Source organism: Helianthus annuus, chromosome 1 (genome assembly GCF_002127325.2).
Source record: "Helianthus annuus cultivar XRQ/B chromosome 1, HanXRQr2.0-SUNRISE, whole genome shotgun sequence".
NCBI lineage: Eukaryota > Viridiplantae > Streptophyta > Magnoliopsida > Asterales > Asteraceae > Helianthus > Helianthus annuus.
In genome coordinates, this window is record NC_035433.2 from 47,946,761 (window position 1) to 47,964,659 (window position 17,899).

Consider the following 17,899-nt stretch of genomic DNA (forward strand, 5'->3'; position numbering starts at 1 on the left):
ATCCTGGACACGGCCCCGTGGTGACCGGGCACGACCCCGTGGTCAGGTGCCAGTGGCAAAAATTAAAGAATTAAAACAGAAGCCTGGACACGGGGGCGTGTCCGCTGAACACGGCCCGTGTCCAGTTACCTGAACTGGGTGTTTTTCTGCAGGTGGCTCAGCACGGGGTCGTGTTGGTTGGGCACGGCCCGTGTTGAGCCTTCTGTGATGGAGATTTGTGTCGGGTTGCTCTGTTCTTCGTGCATGGGTCCATTTTTCTCGTTCCCTTTTTCATCCATTACCACCATAAGTGTGTTTTATTCGTAAAACAACCATCAATCTTAAAAACCATCATATCATTGCAAACATAGAGAGACATTACATAAAGTTAAAGATGAAAGTACATAAATGTTAAACCATGGAGTTCTAGCCCTATGTTTTATTCTAATTTAGCAAAATTTCCAAGAAGCTACTAATCTTGGTTAGATAAGGCTTTTTAGAACTCCTTCTTCCGGGTGTGTTCCTCCTCATATGTCGGCGAGCCACTCCTCTACCTCCCTTGGAAGGAGAAAAGAGGGCTCATTTGCATTAGTTTGAGGAGTTTCCACTTCCGCTGGAATTTCTTGTGGGTGTTCCATGGGAGGTTCTGCGGAAAAGTCTTCCCACCCGGTAGGGTTGTTAACTCCGAGTGCCAAGTTCCAGTCTTGTTGTGGAAGGACTGGTTCCATAGGAGGTGCTACCAGAATGTTTAACCTTTGGTGCAAAAGGTTAATTTCTTGGAAGCTACTTTCAAGTCCCATCGTAAGATCGTTAATACGGTCAATTAGGACCTCCTCTACTGACGTCATTTCGTCGAGAGCTTCCCTCAATGCTATCACATAGTGCACAAGTGTAGCTTCAACGGATGGCCTTCTTCCCCTTCGGCTGTTTGAGGAATAAACGGATGATGTTTCGCTGTTTTCACTCGCCATTCTACGAAAAATAAACCAAAAGTAGTTTATATGACGAAACAGTTTCTGGACACGGCCCCGTGCTCATTGAGCACGGCCCCGTGTTCATCTTTCTGCAGAATTTCGAAGCAAGGAATCTTGGGTTTTTAAGTTATTTTCTGAATTTATGTAGACTTTTTGGTCATAAATAACTTTAAACAATGTTACACAACATGTTTTCACCAAGATTCCATGATCAAAACTCATTGTTTCCTACCACAAAGGTTGAAGAATTCAAACTTTTCATGGTAGTTCTTGAAGAAAGATGAAAAGAAGGAAATGTCTAGAAGAGGAAAGGACAAGATGGGTTGTTGGAACCTTCTTTTAGACTTACCTAGGATTGTTTGAGAGAAGATTCCTTCAAATCTCTGTCCCAAGTTGGTCCAAATGTGCAGGATTTTTAGCTGCATTTATAGAAAACGACAGCCTTCTGGACACGGCCCCGTGTTCGCTGGACACGGCCCCGTGTGCAGATGAAATTCTGACACAATTTGTCCGTATTCTGATGTTCTGATCAGAAGGGAATCTTTTGGTGAACACGGGGGCGTGTTGGCCGGGCACGGCCCCGTGTCGGGTAGCTGTTTATGAAGTTTGTCGCTACTAAGGAGTTTATTTATATCTGGTGGTTCTTGATTTGTTGGAACAACCCCAAAGTGCCTAAGATACCTTAATTGTCCTATACTAAGGCGAGAACGCAAGAGGTTATCGGTGAGGGTAATTCCTATTTTCATTCTAGGTGGACAAGTCCAACCCTTTTCCGGGCTCTCGTTAAAGAAGGTGTATGCCGAATCGCTCAGGTCTATGTATGCATCGAACGAAGTCGATGGGGAGTCCTTCACGGCACAATCGACACAGGGACGACTATCGTCCAAGTCTTTTCTAGGTATGAAGGTATTTTCGGGAGCAACGAGGTTGTCGGAATGCGGTTCCAACATTTCCTCATGGTCATCATCTTGGGATGGATCTATAAAATCCTTCCTAAGTTCTTTTGACCAATTGAGAATTAGCTCTTCTAGTTGAAATAACTCGTCAAGGAGCATTTCTCCTAGAATATCTGGTTGGGCGCATTCGAGGGAGAGATAGTGCTTATTTTTACTTTCGCTCCTCTTAAGATTACAAGGAATCGGTGGGTCTATATAGTGGGGCCTATAATTGAGAAAATAACATTTTAATTCCTCATGTTCGCCTCCACATAATCGACACCACATACCATAAGAGTGCCGAAAGTAAAAAGAATTACTATCACTCATGATTGTGTCAGAAATTACCAACCGCCGAGATCTAACGGTTCTGTTTTCAGTAAGAGAATCTTGGGCACGGGGGCGTGTTGAGTGGACACGGCCCCGTGTTCAGCTTACTGTCTGACTTAAAACAGGATTGCCAGTTCCAATGATTGAACACGGGGGCGTGTTCAGCAGGCACGGCCCCGTGGTGAGCTCTGCAGAGGCTGAAAATCTACGAAAAATCCTAAAAATTAAAGAAAAAAATAAAAATATGACTAGGCCGTTGATTCCTAACTTTCTTAAAATCCTTGTGTCCCCGGCAGCGGCGCCAAAAACTTGATGTGCGTGAAGTGTGTTATATTTTAGATGTATATTTAAGCTCTTTTTACACTTTTAGCCAAGTTTTAAATTTATAAAACACGATATTCACTAACACTAAACACACATATGGGCAAGTGCACCCATCGTGGACGTAGTATAGTGTTGGTAAGATACCGAGGTCGTCCAAGGACACAAGAGCTTTTAATACCGGTTTATCCTCAACGTCTAATCAAATAAAAAAAAAGTGAGAAAAATGTTTTAAACTAAGAAAAATAAAAACTAACTAAATGCTGAAAAATAAAATAAAATAAAAACAGATAGACAAGATGAATCACTTGGATCCGACACGTGTGTTAGTATAACCTTTGATTATTTTCGCACTTTTGCACTTGTTTAAGAGATTATCTTAGTTATTGTAGTAGGCCCCTCTTTTGAAGGCGACGTTACCCTCAACCCAGTAGTTTGAGTCAGCAAGGATACAATCCTAAAGGGTCGGATTATTGAAAGATAATGAATTAAGTTATTAATGCAAATTGTGGTAGGCCCCGCTTTCGGCGGTGACGTTACCCTCGGCTAAGTAGTCTGAGTCAGCAGGGATACAGTCCTAAATAGCCGGGTTATAGTATTAATAGTAGTTAACTTATGAGGGGGTCAAAGAGTTTGGATCCCCGCCATCCAATACCTATGGGCATTGAAGGAGATCCTACTAAATTTGACCCAGGTCCCAAGCAGGACCTCTAAACGCTGAACAAGGGCAAGACCCTTACCAAACCGTTCCCTTAACCCCCGACCAGGTAGCCAACATACCTCCATATAGACCGTGGAGATATGAATGGTGAAAATCTTTTATTTTATATAGACAGTAAAATAACGCCAAGACACCACGGACAAACGATAAGGAAAGATCACCTTCAACATAAGTAACTTGTTATTAAAGTCATTAATACAAAACCAAATAAAAAGTGCAAAAGATTAAAAATAAAAAGTATTATACTAAACACTTGTCTTCACCAAGTGATGTAAGAGACTTTGGCAAACATGGCCTTGATTGTCAAGAACTCTAACGATCAATCTTGGATCCCGAGACGACTCACACACTCTACGATGGACAATGGATGATGGTGGTGGATGATGGTGTTATGGTGGTGGTGGGTGGTGGATGGAGTGTGAGAGAGGTGGTGTGCCAAGGGATGAGATGGAATGAAACCAAGCACCCCTATTTATAGGCTGAACAGAAGGCTGGGCACGGCCCCGTGTCCGCTGGACACGCCCCCGTGCCCGTCTGACACTCTCTCTCTTCATTAATTGTAATTCGCAATTACAATTAATGCGCCTGCTGTACTTTCACCACGCCCCCGTTCCCGCTGGACACGGCCCCGTGGTGGGCAATGGAAGCTTCTACTAGTTTGTCTTTTCTGCTGCTTCTTGGGCACGGCCCCGTGTCCGCTGGACACGGGGCGTGTTCAGTCTTCTGTTTTCTCTTCTTTGCCTTGGGGGGTGCCGTTGAGGGCCCGGGCAGTCTACTTTTATTCCTTTTCTTGTATTTATGCTAGAATTAGTTGTCTTTTTGCTTCTTTTGTGATTTTGAGCTCATTTCATCCTGAAAATACAAAAGAAAGATAAAAACACTCTTTTTCCAACATTAGTACTTAAAAAGGGTTAGTTTTATGCCTTAATTGATGTGATTTATATGTTGCATTTTACACACATCAGCAAGACTCTTCCCAAACCGTTCCCTTAACCCCTGACCAGGTAGCCAACATGCCTCCATATAGACCGTTGAGATATGAATGGTGAAAATCTTTTATTTTATATAGACAGTAAAATAATGTCAAGACACCACGGACAAACGATAAGGAAGAATCACCTTCAACATAAGAAACTAGTAATTAAAGTCATTAATACAAAACCAATTAAAAAGTGCAAAAGATTAAAAATAAAAAGTATTACACTAGACACTTGTCTTCACCAAGTGATGTAAGAGACTTAGGCAAACATGGCCTTTGATTGTCAAGAACTCTTACGATCAATCTTGGATCCCGAGACGACTCACACACTCTATGATGGACAATGGATGATGGTGGTGGATGATGGTGTTATGATGGTAGTGGGTGGTGGGTGAAGTGTGAGAGAGGTGGTGTGCCAAGGGATGAGTTGCAGGAGCTCCAAGCACTCCTATTTATAGGCTGAACAGCAGCTCGGGCACGGCCCCGTGTCCAACTCCTTCTCTCTCTTCATTAATTGTAATTCGCAATTACAATAAATGCGCTTGCAGGAGGTTTGACCACGCCCCCGTGTCCGCTGGGCACAGCACCGTGGTGAGCAGTAGAAGCTTCTATGAGTTTGTCTTTTCTACTGGCACTTGGGCACGGCCCCGTGCTCACTGAGCACGGGGCGTGTTCAGCTTGCTGCCTTCTTGCTTTTGCTTGGGAAGATGCTGTCGAGGGATCGGGCATGCTACGTTTGTTCCTTTTCTTGTATTTATGTTAGATTTAGCTGCCTTTTTGCTTCTTTTGTTCATTTGAGCTCATTTAATCCTGAAAATACAAAAGGAAGAGAAAAGCATACTTTTTCCAACATTAGTACTAAAAAAGGGTTAGTTTTATGCCACAATTGATGTTATTTATATGTTGCATTTTGTGCACATCAAATATCCCCACACTTGAATCTTTGCTTGTCCTCAAGCAAAACTCTTTATAAAGTGGCTTTTTCACTCCCAAATGGAATGGGTAGAAGAGACGGTTTTAGGCTTGTCATAGAGTGTCGGGATTTCCAAGATTATTTAGGTTTTATTTTTATTTATTTACAATCCTTTTCGTTATGATTTATTAAAAAACTTTTCATAAGATAAATTACTTATTAGGGCATAACATGCCTTTTTAAAATTCCATTTATATACAAGTTCACATACCTCACGGGAGACACTCAACACTCGGCCGAAGGTGTATTTTTAATGAATCACTCGAAAGCGGCATTGGAACTTATTCCTACCATAAGCTTGCCAAGCAATCAATCCTCCTCCTTTTTAACTATATACCTTTGTATATATCAAGAGGACTTTTTGGGTGTAGGGTTAGGCTTGGGCTAAAGGTGGGTGGTTGGGTTAGTGGTTAGTAGAAAGGGCGAAAGGCGTAAAAAGCATCGGTTTTCGTAAAACATTTTGTTTTTGTGATTTTTTTATTTTAATGAAGCGTTTATTCAAACAAGCCTTTGTTTCAATGAGCTTTGTTTGTTTATTTCCAACTTCATCATCATTTTTTTAAGGAAGAATGTCACATGAAAACCGAGCTTTGTTACTAAAATAAAGGGTTTAAAATGAAAAAGGGTTTTGGTGGGTAAAAGGTAAAAAGGGTTAAGAAATAAAAAGGTTTAGGCTCAAAGGGGTTAACTAGGGGGATTTTGGGTAGGTGGTAAAAAAAAAAAAATAATAGTGTTGAAAGAAAGAAAAAAAAAAGGGTTAGTCCTAATGCCTCCATCATTTACTTACTTGGGTTTAAGTTGGTAAGGACGGGAATGTATCGTCGTGGCAAGTTCTAGAGTCGTAAGAACCAAGCGGCTATTCACACAAGAAACGAAAAATGAGCATTTAGTATAAAGATATATATTTGTATGCTCAATAAAGGCTCAAAACTCACTTTTTGTGGGAATGAGTTTTTATGTGATCAAGTATATATAATCAAATTTTAACTAAGCTTGTCATGCCGTTTCATAATTTTCTTATGTTGGTTCTTTTTTATCACGACGCTGTCGGTTGTACATTTGTAAAAATATAGCCTTTTTAGATCTTATAATTCCCAACTTAAACCTAGACAAGCAAAAAGAAAATAAATTTTTGAAAAAAAATTGGGGTGATTAGCGGTTCCAATAGAGTTTTGTGTAAGGCTTGTTAATTAGGACTTGCGAGATTCAGGGTTTTAGCATCCCCCCCACACTTAAATTACACATTGTCCTCAATGTGTCCCAAAAATATTTTTTTTTACGTTGTGTAAAATGGTGTTAAAAGCAAAATTTTATGTTACTGACATCCTGGACACGGCCCCGTGGAGACCGGGCACGGCCCCGTGTTCAGGTGCCAGTAACAAAATTTTAACAAAAAGGGACAGAAGCCTGGACACGGGGGCGTGTTTGGTGAACACGGCCCGTGTCCAGCTACCTGAACTGGGCGTTTTCTTGCAGATTGTGCAGCACCGGGCCGTGTTGGCTGGACACGGCCCGTGCTGAACTTACAGTAATGAAGAAATTTTGTCGAATGGCCCTGTTTTCGTGCATGGGGCTATGTTTCTCATTTCCCTTGCTATCCTTTACCATCACGAGTGTGTTTTGTTCCTGCAAATTAAAATTAAACTAAAAGATTAAACTAAACTAAGGATAGTTCCGCGGAATGCCTCCGTGGTGCGCCACGTTTATAAGGGTCCTTGGCTAGACCCAAGGTGAGGTTATATGTTTTTTGAGCGGGATGTTTTGCATCCCATGTTGCACTGTCGGAGAGCATCATCCAAACTCGAATCAATAACCTTCATGTAATTGACTGGGTCATTGTCCTCTATTCTCTTCCCAACCCCGAACTTCACTTCCTTATCCCCATATTTTAAAGTGAGTGTTCCGTCATTCATGTCTACCACTGCTTGTGCGGTGGCTAGAAATGGCCTCCCTAGTATGAGGGGGACTTTGGTGTCTTCTTCCATATCTAGTATGACAAAGTCGGCCGGGTAGACGAAATTGTCGACTTTGACCAATAGATTTTCAGCGATACCTTGCGGGTATTTGACGGATCTATCGGCAAGTTGTATACTCATCTTGGTAGGGCTCGTTTTTCCTAGGTCGAGTCATTTGAACATTGATGCGGGCATGAGGTTAATGCTAGCCCCAAGGTCGGCTAGTGCATTACGAATGGGGGATTCCCCGATCGAGCAAGGAATTGTGAAGCTTCCGGGATCAATCTTCTTTTGGGGAAGTTTGTTGAGTACGAGGGCGGAGCATTCTTCGCCTAGGTTAACTAATTGCAATGATTCAATTTTCCTTTTATGAGTGAGGAAGTCCCTCATGAATTTTGAGTATTTAGGCATTTGAGTTAGGACTTCTATGAAAGGAATATTAACATGCAATTGTTTTAGTAGACTTTCGAATTTTGCGAATTGCACATTGGTCTTTTGATGAATTAACCTACCGGGGTACGGAACCGGAGGAGCCTTGGTAGGCTCTTGAAATAGAGGAGAAGCCTTATCTTGTTGGGGCGGTGTTGTGCTTTCCTCGGTTGGTGGCGGCGGAGCTTCAACGGGACCCACGGTACGGTTTCTTAATGTTATGAGATGAACTTGAGCTTTTGGGTTTGTTTCGGTATTACTTGGTAACGCGCCTTGTGGCCTCTCGGAGAAATTTTGAGCTAGTTGACTTATTTGTTTTTCAATGTTTTGTATACTAGCTTGTTGATTTCTAAAATTTGATTCCAATTGTTGAAACCGATCCGAGTTTTTCTTTTCAGTGTCAGAGATGAGGCGAGATATAGTATCTTCAAGCCTTTCTCGTCCACCTTGTTGTTGAGGGAAATTTTGTGACTCATTTCTTGGTTGTTGAAAGTTTGTTCGTTGATTTAGACTTTGTTGGTTACTACTATTGCTGGGTTCTTTCCAACCAAGGTTAGGGTGGTTACGCCATCCTTGGTTGTAGGTACCCGTTGGGGGACCCGATGGCCTAGGTCTATTATCAATGTAGTTTACCGACTCTGTTTGATCATCTGTTTCTTTCATACAACTCGAATTTTCATGTGGTCCACCACACCCTTCGCAAGCCATTACCGAGACCGTTTTTGTCATTTCTAGCTTTTTAATTTTTGAAGAAAGGGTCTCGATTTGGGCTTGTAAAGAAGTGCTTTCATCAACCTTATGGGCGCCCGGGGCAATAGATTTATTGCCTCGGGGAGTGTGCCACTGGAAATTGGTTTGAGCAATTTCCTCGATTTGATTGTATATTTCGTGTGGGCGGCGATTACCTAAAAGTCCCCCGGAGCTAGAGTCAAGTGTTTGTCTCGTGTGTGGCAACAACCCATTATAGAAAGTGGACACTTGTTGCCATACCGCAAGACCGTGATGGGGGCACTTGCGCAATAGCTCCTTGAACCTTTCCCAAGTTTCATATAAGGATTCCCCATCCTCTTGTGAATATGTATTAATTTCAGTCATTAGTTTAGCCGTTTTAGCGGGAGGGAAATACTTATATAGAAATTTTTGGGCGAGTTCATCCCAGGTGTTTACCGAACCAACTGGTAGGGCGTTGAGCCAAGCTTTTGCTCGGTCTTTTAATGAAAATGGAAACATTCGGAGGTGGATGGCGTCATTAGATGCTCCATTGATCCGAAAGGTATCACATATTTCTAAGAAATTAGTAATATGTAGATGGGGATCCTCGTCCGCAAGCCGATGAAAGGTTGCGGAGTTTTGAAGCATTTGTATCAATTATGGCCGAAGTTCGAAGTTGCTGGCTTCGACATTCGGTGCATTGATAGCGGCGCCGAGATTACCTACGGTGGGTCGTAGGTAATCCATGAGGGTACGTTGGTCCGCCATTAGAAGTGGGTCCCCCGAAACCTTCTCTTGGTTTTTATCTTTAAGTCTTTTTCTGAGAAAGCGTTCGGGTTCTTCTAGAGGTTCTTTTATGTCTTTATTAGAACTGGAGCTCATACACTATGTAGAGAGTTTAGACGTGGTGTCCGGTCCCAAGTCCTGCAATAATAACAGAAAAGAATATTGGTCAGGAGGTTCACCACGGCCCCGTGCTCAGCGAACACGGCCCGTGGTTGGAGATACAGTGATTTTTTTCCGGAACCCTGTTACTGGAAAGTTGGACACGGCCCCGTGTTGCACCGACACGGCCCCGTGCTCAGCCCTCTATAACTCGGAAAATAAAAACTGCTAGTGATACTGCTGGGCACGGCCCGTGTCCGACCAGGCACGGCCCGTGCTGAGTTCTGCAGAAGCTGAAAAATTAAGGAAAATCTAAAAAATAAAAAGAAAATAATATAAAAAAATGATTAGGTCGTTGATTCCTAACTTTCTTAAAATCCTTGTGTCCCCGGCAGCGGTGTCAAAAAAAACTTGATGCGTGTGAAGTGTTATATATATATTAGGTATATATTTTAAGCCCTTTTTACACTCTTTAGCCAAGTTTTAAATTTATAAAACACGATATTTTCTAACACTAAACACACATATGGGCAAGTGCACTCATCGTGGACGTAGTATAGTGTTGGTAAGATACCGAGGTCGTCCAAGGAAACAAGAGCTTTTAGTACTGGTTTATCCTCAACGTCTAATCAAATCAAAAATGTTAGAAAAAAGGTTTTAAAATAAGAAAATAAAACTAACTAAAATGCTGAAAAATAAAATAAAAATAAAAACGGATAGACAAGATGAATCACTTGGATCCGACTCGTGTATAGCGTAACCTTTAATTATTTTCGCACTTTTGCACTTGTTTAAGAGATTATCTTAGTTATTGTAGTAGGCCCCTCTTTTGAAGGCGACGTTACCCTCAACCCAGTAGTTTGAGTCAGCAAGGATAAAATCCTAAAGGGTCGGATTATTGAAAGATAATTAATTAAGTTATTAATGCATAATGTAGGAGGCCCCTCTTTTGAAGGCGACGTTACCCTCGGCTAAGTACTCTGAGTCAGTAGGGATACAGTCCTAAGTAGCCGGGTTAAAGTTTTAATAGTAGTTTAACTTATGAGGGGTTCAAAGAGTTTGGACCCCCGCCATCTAATACCTTTGGGTATTGAAGGAGATCCTACTAAATTTGACCCAGGTCCTTTGCAGGATCTATACACTGAACAATGGCAAGACTCTTACCAAACCGTTCCCTTAACCCCCGACCAGGTAGCCAACATACCTCCATATAGACCGTGGAGATATGAATGGTGAAAATCTTTTATTTTATATAGACAGTAAAATAATGCCAAGACACCATAGACAAACGATAAGGAAGAATCACCTTCAACATAAGAAACTGGTAATTAAAGTCATTAATACAAAACCAATTAAAAAATGCAAAAGATTAAAAATAAAAAGTATTACACTAGACACTTGTCTTCACCAAGTGATGTAAGAGACTTAGGCAAACATGGCATTTGATTGTCAAGAACTCTTACGATCAATCTTAGATCCCGAGACGACTCACACACTCTACGATGGACAATGGATGATGGTGGTGGATGATAGTGTTATGATGGTGGTGGGTGGTGGGTGAAGTGTGAGAGAGGTGGTGTGCCAAGGGATGAGTTGCAAGAGCTCCAAGCACTCCTATTTATAGGCTGAACAGTAGCTCGGGCACGGCCCCGTGTCCGTTGGGCACGGCCCCGTGTCCAACTCCGTCTCTCTTCATTAATTGTAATTCGCAATTACAATAAATGCGCCTGCAGGAGGTTTGACCACGCCCCCGTGTCCGCTGGGCACGGCCCCGTGGTGAGCAGTAGAAGCTTCTATGAGTTTGTCTTTTCTGCTAGCACTTGGGCACGGCCCCGTGCTCACTGAGCACGGGGCGTGTTCAGCTTGTTGCCTTCTTGCTTTTTCTTTGGAAGATGCTGTCGGGGGATCGGGCATGCCACGTTTGTTACTTTTCTTGTATTTATGTTAGATTTAGCTGCCTTTTGTTTCTTTGGTTCATTTGAGCTTATTTAATCCTGAAAATACAAAAGGAAGAGAAAAGCATACTTTTTCCAACATTAGTACTAAAAAAGGGTTAGTTTTATGTCACAATTGATGTTATTTATATGTTGCATTTTGTGCACATCAACGAGGGATTCAAGCGGTTTGTTACTTCTCCCGAGGCGAACAGTACCGCCCACTCGTGAAGTCTTACTAAGCTTGAACCAGGTTCTCGCAGGATCTATACACTAAACAAGATATAGAATTACCCAACCACCCTTCTAACCCTCTTCCAAGTAGTTAACGTGCTTTATATAGACCGTAAAGACACGAATGTGTGAATCAATGATACATGAAGAATGGTTAAATAAATTCACATTCAATATAAAAAACTAGTTATTAAAGTTATTAGTACATACCCAAATAAAAAGGAGCCAAAGGTTGGAAACAAAAAAGTAATACATAAAAGATTCGTCTTCACCAAGTGACGTAAGAGTTTAGCCAAGCATGGCCTTTGTTCGACAAGAACTCTTATGATCGATCTTTGATCCCGAGACTACTAGACACTCTAAATGATGGAAGATGGATGATGGTGGTGGGTGTTGGTGTTGTAGTGGTGGTAAGTATGATAGAAGTGGTTTGCCAAGGGATGGATTGGAATGGAACTAATCACCCCTATTTATAGCTGAAGTCAGACGATCAACACGGCTCGTGCTCACCTGTCACGGCCCCGTGGCCATCCTTCTCTCTACTCCTCGTTAACTATAGTGTCATGTCTTGTACTAACACGGCGCCGTGTGTCAACGGCACGGCCGATGGTCATTGTACTTGTTGTACTATCTCAGATTCTGCGAATCTTAGAGTTGACCACGACCCGTGTTGTCTTAGCACAACCCCGTGTTGGTGGTCTGGTTTGTCCTTGGTGTTGTCTTTTCTTCTGGAGAGAATCTTAACTTGGGCAAGGCCCCGTGCTAGAGCTTCTGTTCTTGTTATTTTGTTGGTTTGAATGTGGACGGGGGCTTGGCGAGCTGTGTCAATCCTCATTCTTTGTATTTATATTGGTTTTTTGCTATTAATTTGCTTCTTTTGTCCGTTTAAGCTCTTTTGACCCTGTAAATTAAAAAGGAACTAAGAAACATGCTTTTTCCAATATTATACCGAAAAGGGGTAATATTACGTCGTATTTGATATAATTTATATGTTGTATTTTACGCACATCAGGTACTATGCTCTTTCCACATCCTTCTAATGCATTAACTTGCTTGACCCGTTCGTAACGGATCAACACATTACCACTCTTTACTATCATCATTCTAGTTTATTTGACCCGTTCATAACAGGTCAATACATGACCATTCTTTACATTCTTCATTCTAGTTCATTTAACCCATTCATAATGGGTCAATACATGACCATTCTTTACATTCTTCATTCTAGTTCGTTTGACTCGTTCATAACGGGTCAATACGTGACCACTCTTTACGTTCTTCATTCTAGTTCGTTTGACCCATTCATAGCAGGTCAATACGTGACCATTCCTTATATTCTTCATTCTAGTTCGTTTGACCCTTTCATAACGGGTCAACACGTTTATTCGAGTTATTAAGCGTACAATGATTTCCCATAATACAACTACTGAACATTTCAATACGTTAAACTAAAATTTGTAAACAATTTAACATACCTCGATCTTGAGCCCCTTGTTGCTACGTGCGGTTTGACCCTTCTTCCTTCGCTCCTACACATGACCCGTTCATACACAGGTTTCAAGATTCATTCCAATTCCCATACATTTTTCGATAATGTAACGTTAAATCCAACACATATAAGAATTCCCACATACATCCATGGTCATGTAGTATTCAACACAATTTCGCAAAGTTGATATCTAAGGCATTTTATCGAATACATGGTGTGCGATGTTTATCACGCCTAAACTTTATTATTTTTCCATGTCATTCCACACCATTTTTCACATACATGGACTCCTAATTACCCTAATATCACCACAGTTCTTTAACAACAATCATTCATTCCGTCTCTGGTCTATTTATGGTACACTGAGTTTTATTAGCTCTGCATATTCGTTCTTGTTACACTCTGTGAGTTATCTTATTCAACTTTCAATTTGTACCATCAGAATATTTCTATTTGAAAGTCATCCATACACGATTCACAAGAGATAATGAAGCTAGGGGTGTGGAAAACCTTATTAACAGACAAAATCGAACGGAAAAAACTTACCAAATAAAAATCCTTTGGGCCGGTTAATTGTTTTTCTGAAACAGCCAAACTAGCGGGTAGGTTATCGTTATTAATATTTCGATGCCAAACTATATAGCCAAACTAAACCAACATGTAATAAAATATTTATTGAATTTTGGACTTTTCACAATTTTTTTCAACATTTGATGTTTTTGGTTGAACATTTGTTTAAATTATTGGGTTATATCATTTCATTTTGTTGTACGTTTATTTGAATCTATGAATTATATTATATTGTTTAATTTGAATATTTGGTAAGATTAGTATTTATATTATAGACTATACGTATTTTTAAATGCTATGTAATAAATAAATATGTAGAAATTTTGTAATGACAATATGGCAAAAAAAATTTAATGCCCAAACTTTTAGGCTCATGCAAAATTATATTGTTTTGAGCTGTTTTTTTTCTAAGCTCAAATTTACGGTTGACCCACTCATAACCAACCAGCTATATATAACCTTCAAACAGATTACCGAAATTGCCATAACCTTTCGGTTATTTTTATGATTATACATTAAACGACATCTCAGTTATGATTTTAATTTTAAACTAAAATCGACCCATACATACCCCTAATCGAGACCAGTTGTTAGGGGAGGGGGGTGGTCACTAGTGATTGAATTCTATCCCTCACAAGCATCAATCAAGTTCCGTCATGTCATCAACCATTTTTCCATCACTCACAACCTTTTTTAGTGAGGGTGGTCATCACTCACAACCTTTCCCCCCCCAACCAACAACTATCCTCACAAAATAAAACAATAACGGCGTGATAAAAATAAAGAAAATTTGATTTCGTGATGCTATAACGCGTTATAGAAAATGGCGGGGTGGGATTTTGGAAAGTTCCACGCGTTATTAATATTCCCGTGATGATATAACGTAACCGCCCCGTCCTCTCTTAGAAAACGCTAGTATTTAGACTTCCTTGGACCATTTAACTGGTTAATTTAGTTTTATTTTCATTTAGTCTCATGTCAATAACAAATAACGCAAGATAAAATTCCGGATAGTTGGTATACATTTTAATTGTCACATCATCGATAATATTTGACAAGAAATAGACATTCTAAACATTACGTGAAATGGAAGAAATGCTATGAACCAATAATCTTAATTAACAATATAATATATTTACATCAAACTTGCTTTCAGTTAAAGATATCAATCAAGATCAAACTTACCAGCAGTCAGCTGCTGCTCCTGCTGCTGGGTGGCATCCACACCTAACCATAACCAACCAAAAATGACATCGCAGCAATCAGGCCATAGTCCATATATAAACTTGCGCTGGCTAGTCATCCCTCATCACTCATTTTCGGCTGTTAACGTACCATCAACTACGCACAAGTTCAATTAACGAAGATGCAAGGTTGGGTTCGAGCGTTAATCATAGTCGGCTTCTTGTTCCCATTGTTGGTTCAAGGTCGCATACGTCACTACAAGTTCAATGTGAGTCTTCTTGATCAGTTCTCGTGTACCTTTTTTGATTAAACAATATGATGAACTCAACGGCTGAAATTTCTTTTTTTTATTTTTCATGGTTAACACATTTAAAACGGCATGCATGCATGCATGACAATAACTCATTCTTTTAACTTGTAAAGGTCTTTGAATTCTTATGAATAGTTTACGGATTTTGTATCACAAAATTTATGTAGGTGGTTACAAAGAACGCGAATCGTTTATGCTCAAGCAAGCCCATTGTCACGGTTAATGGTCGATTTCCTGGACCGACACTATATGCTCGGGAGGGTGACAATGTCCTCGTAAAGGTTGTCAACCATGTCAAGTATAACGTCTCCATCCATTGGTATGGTTTTGTTACAACAATCATGCAATTCTTGGGTAATTTTACCTAAAATTGAGACTTATAGTTTCCCTTTTATTGGTAGGCATGGAATAAGACAATTGCGCACAGGTTGGGCAGACGGGCCCGCATACATAACACAATGCCCGATCCAGCCAGGGCAAAACTATGTTTACAACTTCACCATTACAGGGCAACGAGGCACACTTTTTTGGCATGCTCATATTCTTTGGTTAAGAGCTACCGTACATGGTGCTATCGTCATCTTGCCCAAACTTGGTGTTCCATATCCCTTTCTTAAACCCCATATGGAACAAGTTGTGATTTTAGGTCACTATTTTGATAAACTAACTTCATTCAGTATCATTATAAATGATCTAACATATCATTGCACTTCTGGAAATTTGACTGTTATCGTGGATGTACGTAGGTGAATGGTGGAAATCAGATACCGAAGCAGTGATCAATCAAGCATTAAAATCTGGGCTAGCACCCAACGTTTCAGATGCACATACTATTAATGGTCACCCGGGACGAGTTCATGGTTGTCAAACACAAGGTGAGGAAGAAAACATCAAATATTCGTATTAGTAGGTGTTTGGGAATGAGACTACTACCTCTAGTGCTTTTCAGAATTCCTTGCACTTCTAGTTACTTTGCTATCACTAAAAGCGAACTCATGGCAAGTCTGATAGTGTTTTTTTACAGTATGGCAAGCGAACTCAACAAGTTTGCTTGGTACTCGCTTGCAACACCAAGCAAACTGGTTGAGTTCGCTTGCCACACTAGCAACTCTACAAAACATAGTCAGACTTGCCATGAGTTCCATTCTTAAGCGTAACAAACTATGTAGAAGTACCAAGTTCTAAAAAGCCCTAAAATTACCGGCCTCGGTCCCAATAACCTACGAATTCATAGAAGAACAGAAAACATCTAAGCTTGTTCCTTATTCCTTTTCCATGCAGGAGGGTTTCAATTGAGTGTGGAAAAAGGAAAATCGTACATGCTACGTATAATCAACGCTGCACTCAATGAAGAGTTGTTCTTTAAGATCGCTGGCCACAAGCTCACGGTGGTTGAAGTGGATGCCGTCTATGTCAAACCCTTTAAAACCGACACAATTGTCATAGCACCGGGCCAAACTACCAATGTCATCGTCATAGCCGACAAGAAATCCGGTAAGTACATGATGATTGCCTCCCCATTCATGGACTCACCGATTGCAGTCGACAACAAGACCGCCACCGCCGCCATTCACTACACCGGCACCCTTTCTCCCACCTCTACCATCCTAACCACCCCACCACCTCAAAATGCCACCGCGGTCGCAAACAAATTTATAGATTCCCTCCGTAGTTTAAATTCAAAAAGATTTCCAGCCAAAGTGCCCTTGAGAATTAACCACTCCTTATATTTCACGGTTGGGCTTGGTATCAACCCATGCCCGACTTGTAAAGCGGGTAATGGAAGTCGAGTTGTGGCCGGTGTAAACAATGTGACCTTTGTTATGCCCACCACAGCTCTTCTTCAAGCACATTATTTCAAAAAGAAAGGAGTCTTTACCGCTGATTTTCCGGGTAACCCACCTATTGCTTTCAATTACACCGGAACCCCACCCGCAAACTTGGCCACAAACAATGGGACAAAGCTCTACCGGCTAAAATACAACTCAACTGTCGAGTTGGTACTTCAAGACACAAGTATCATTGCTGCCGAGAATCACCCGATACATCTACACGGCTTCAATTTCTTCGCTATTGGCAAGGGGATTGGCAACTATAACCCGAAGATAGATTCGAAGAAGTTTAACCTTGTTGATCCTGTTGAGAGGAATACGATTGGTGTGCCTTCGGGTGGTTGGGTTGCTATTCGATTTCGAGCTGATAATCCCGGTGTGTGGTTCTTGCATTGTCATTTGGAGGTGCATACAACTTGGGGGTTAAAGATGGCGTTTTTGGTTGAAAATGGAAATGGACCAAATGAGTCGCTTCTACCACCTCCAAAGGATTTGCCGAAATGTTAGAGAGGGATTTATTTTTTGAAGAACCATAATATGTTTTTCAAGTGATTTTTTGTTGTCTGGTAATGAAAAAATGTTACGAATTATGGTTAAGTCTTAGTATTGATTTTGGTTTCATTGTTTTAACAAGAGGATCGGACTGGCCGGACTCGGATTCGCTCACCCTAAGGTCCGGTTTGCATGCCTTGAAATGTTTTATTAAGAACCGGCTAGTTTTGATTAAACTGGTCAGCAAGTTTTGAGTTGTCGAGTTAGAGGTTGAAATGCCTAACATGTTCAACTTACTAACCCATTTAATATCACTCTCTCACACACATATAGAGAGCGAGAGAGAATGGATCATTAGATCATTTAAAAGATATTTGAAAACTTTGATAAAACCACTTTCTAAAAAAGAATTAATATTTTTTACATTTTTACAATATTAACGTTATGATATAAAATTTGAAAAAAAAAATGATTAGTTTATAGTAGTTTTGAGTTTAACTTTCTCAGTGATTTTCTCATGAATCTAACCCTTTGTAAATATGTTAGTCCCACTACTAACCATATTACAAGTTTATCACAACATGTCCAATTTCTATTTCATTTATAACTTGATTAAAACTTGTTTTGACGTTTAATCTGTCTACAGGAACATATTATGCGG

The 17,899-nt window shown here is 40.6% G+C and overlaps 1 protein-coding gene and 1 non-coding gene across 2 annotated transcripts; both read left to right on the forward strand.

Moving 5' to 3' along the window:
* The first annotated feature begins 8,590 nt into the window (after positions 1-8,590).
* LOC118482814 lies at positions 8,591-8,697 on the forward strand. The gene has a single exon (XR_004868885.1). It is a non-coding gene; the product is annotated as a small nucleolar RNA R71 (small nucleolar RNA).
* Positions 8,698-14,735: 6,038 nt separating this feature from the next.
* LOC110865397 (laccase-4) lies at positions 14,736-17,415 on the forward strand. The gene is made up of 5 exons (XM_022114643.2): positions 14,736-14,872; positions 15,082-15,233; positions 15,316-15,560; positions 15,661-15,789; positions 16,196-17,415. Exons 1-5 carry the CDS (start codon positions 14,786-14,788, stop codon positions 17,251-17,253), a joined length of 1,671 nt encoding a protein of 556 aa, XP_021970335.1. The 5' UTR covers positions 14,736-14,785; the 3' UTR covers positions 17,254-17,415.
* Positions 17,416-17,899: the final 484 nt, after the last annotated feature.

Coding starts and splice junctions, on each gene's coding strand:
- LOC110865397 (XM_022114643.2), top strand. CDS start 14,786: ATGCAAGGTTGGGTTCGAGCGTTAATCATAGTCGGCTTCTTGTTCCCA. Junction 14,873..15,081: donor TACGTCACTACAAGTTCAAT/GTGAGTCTTCTT, acceptor AAATTTATGTAG/GTGGTTACAAAGAACGCGAA. Junction 15,561..15,660: donor GGAACAAGTTGTGATTTTAG/GTCACTATTTTG, acceptor GGATGTACGTAG/GTGAATGGTGGAAATCAGAT.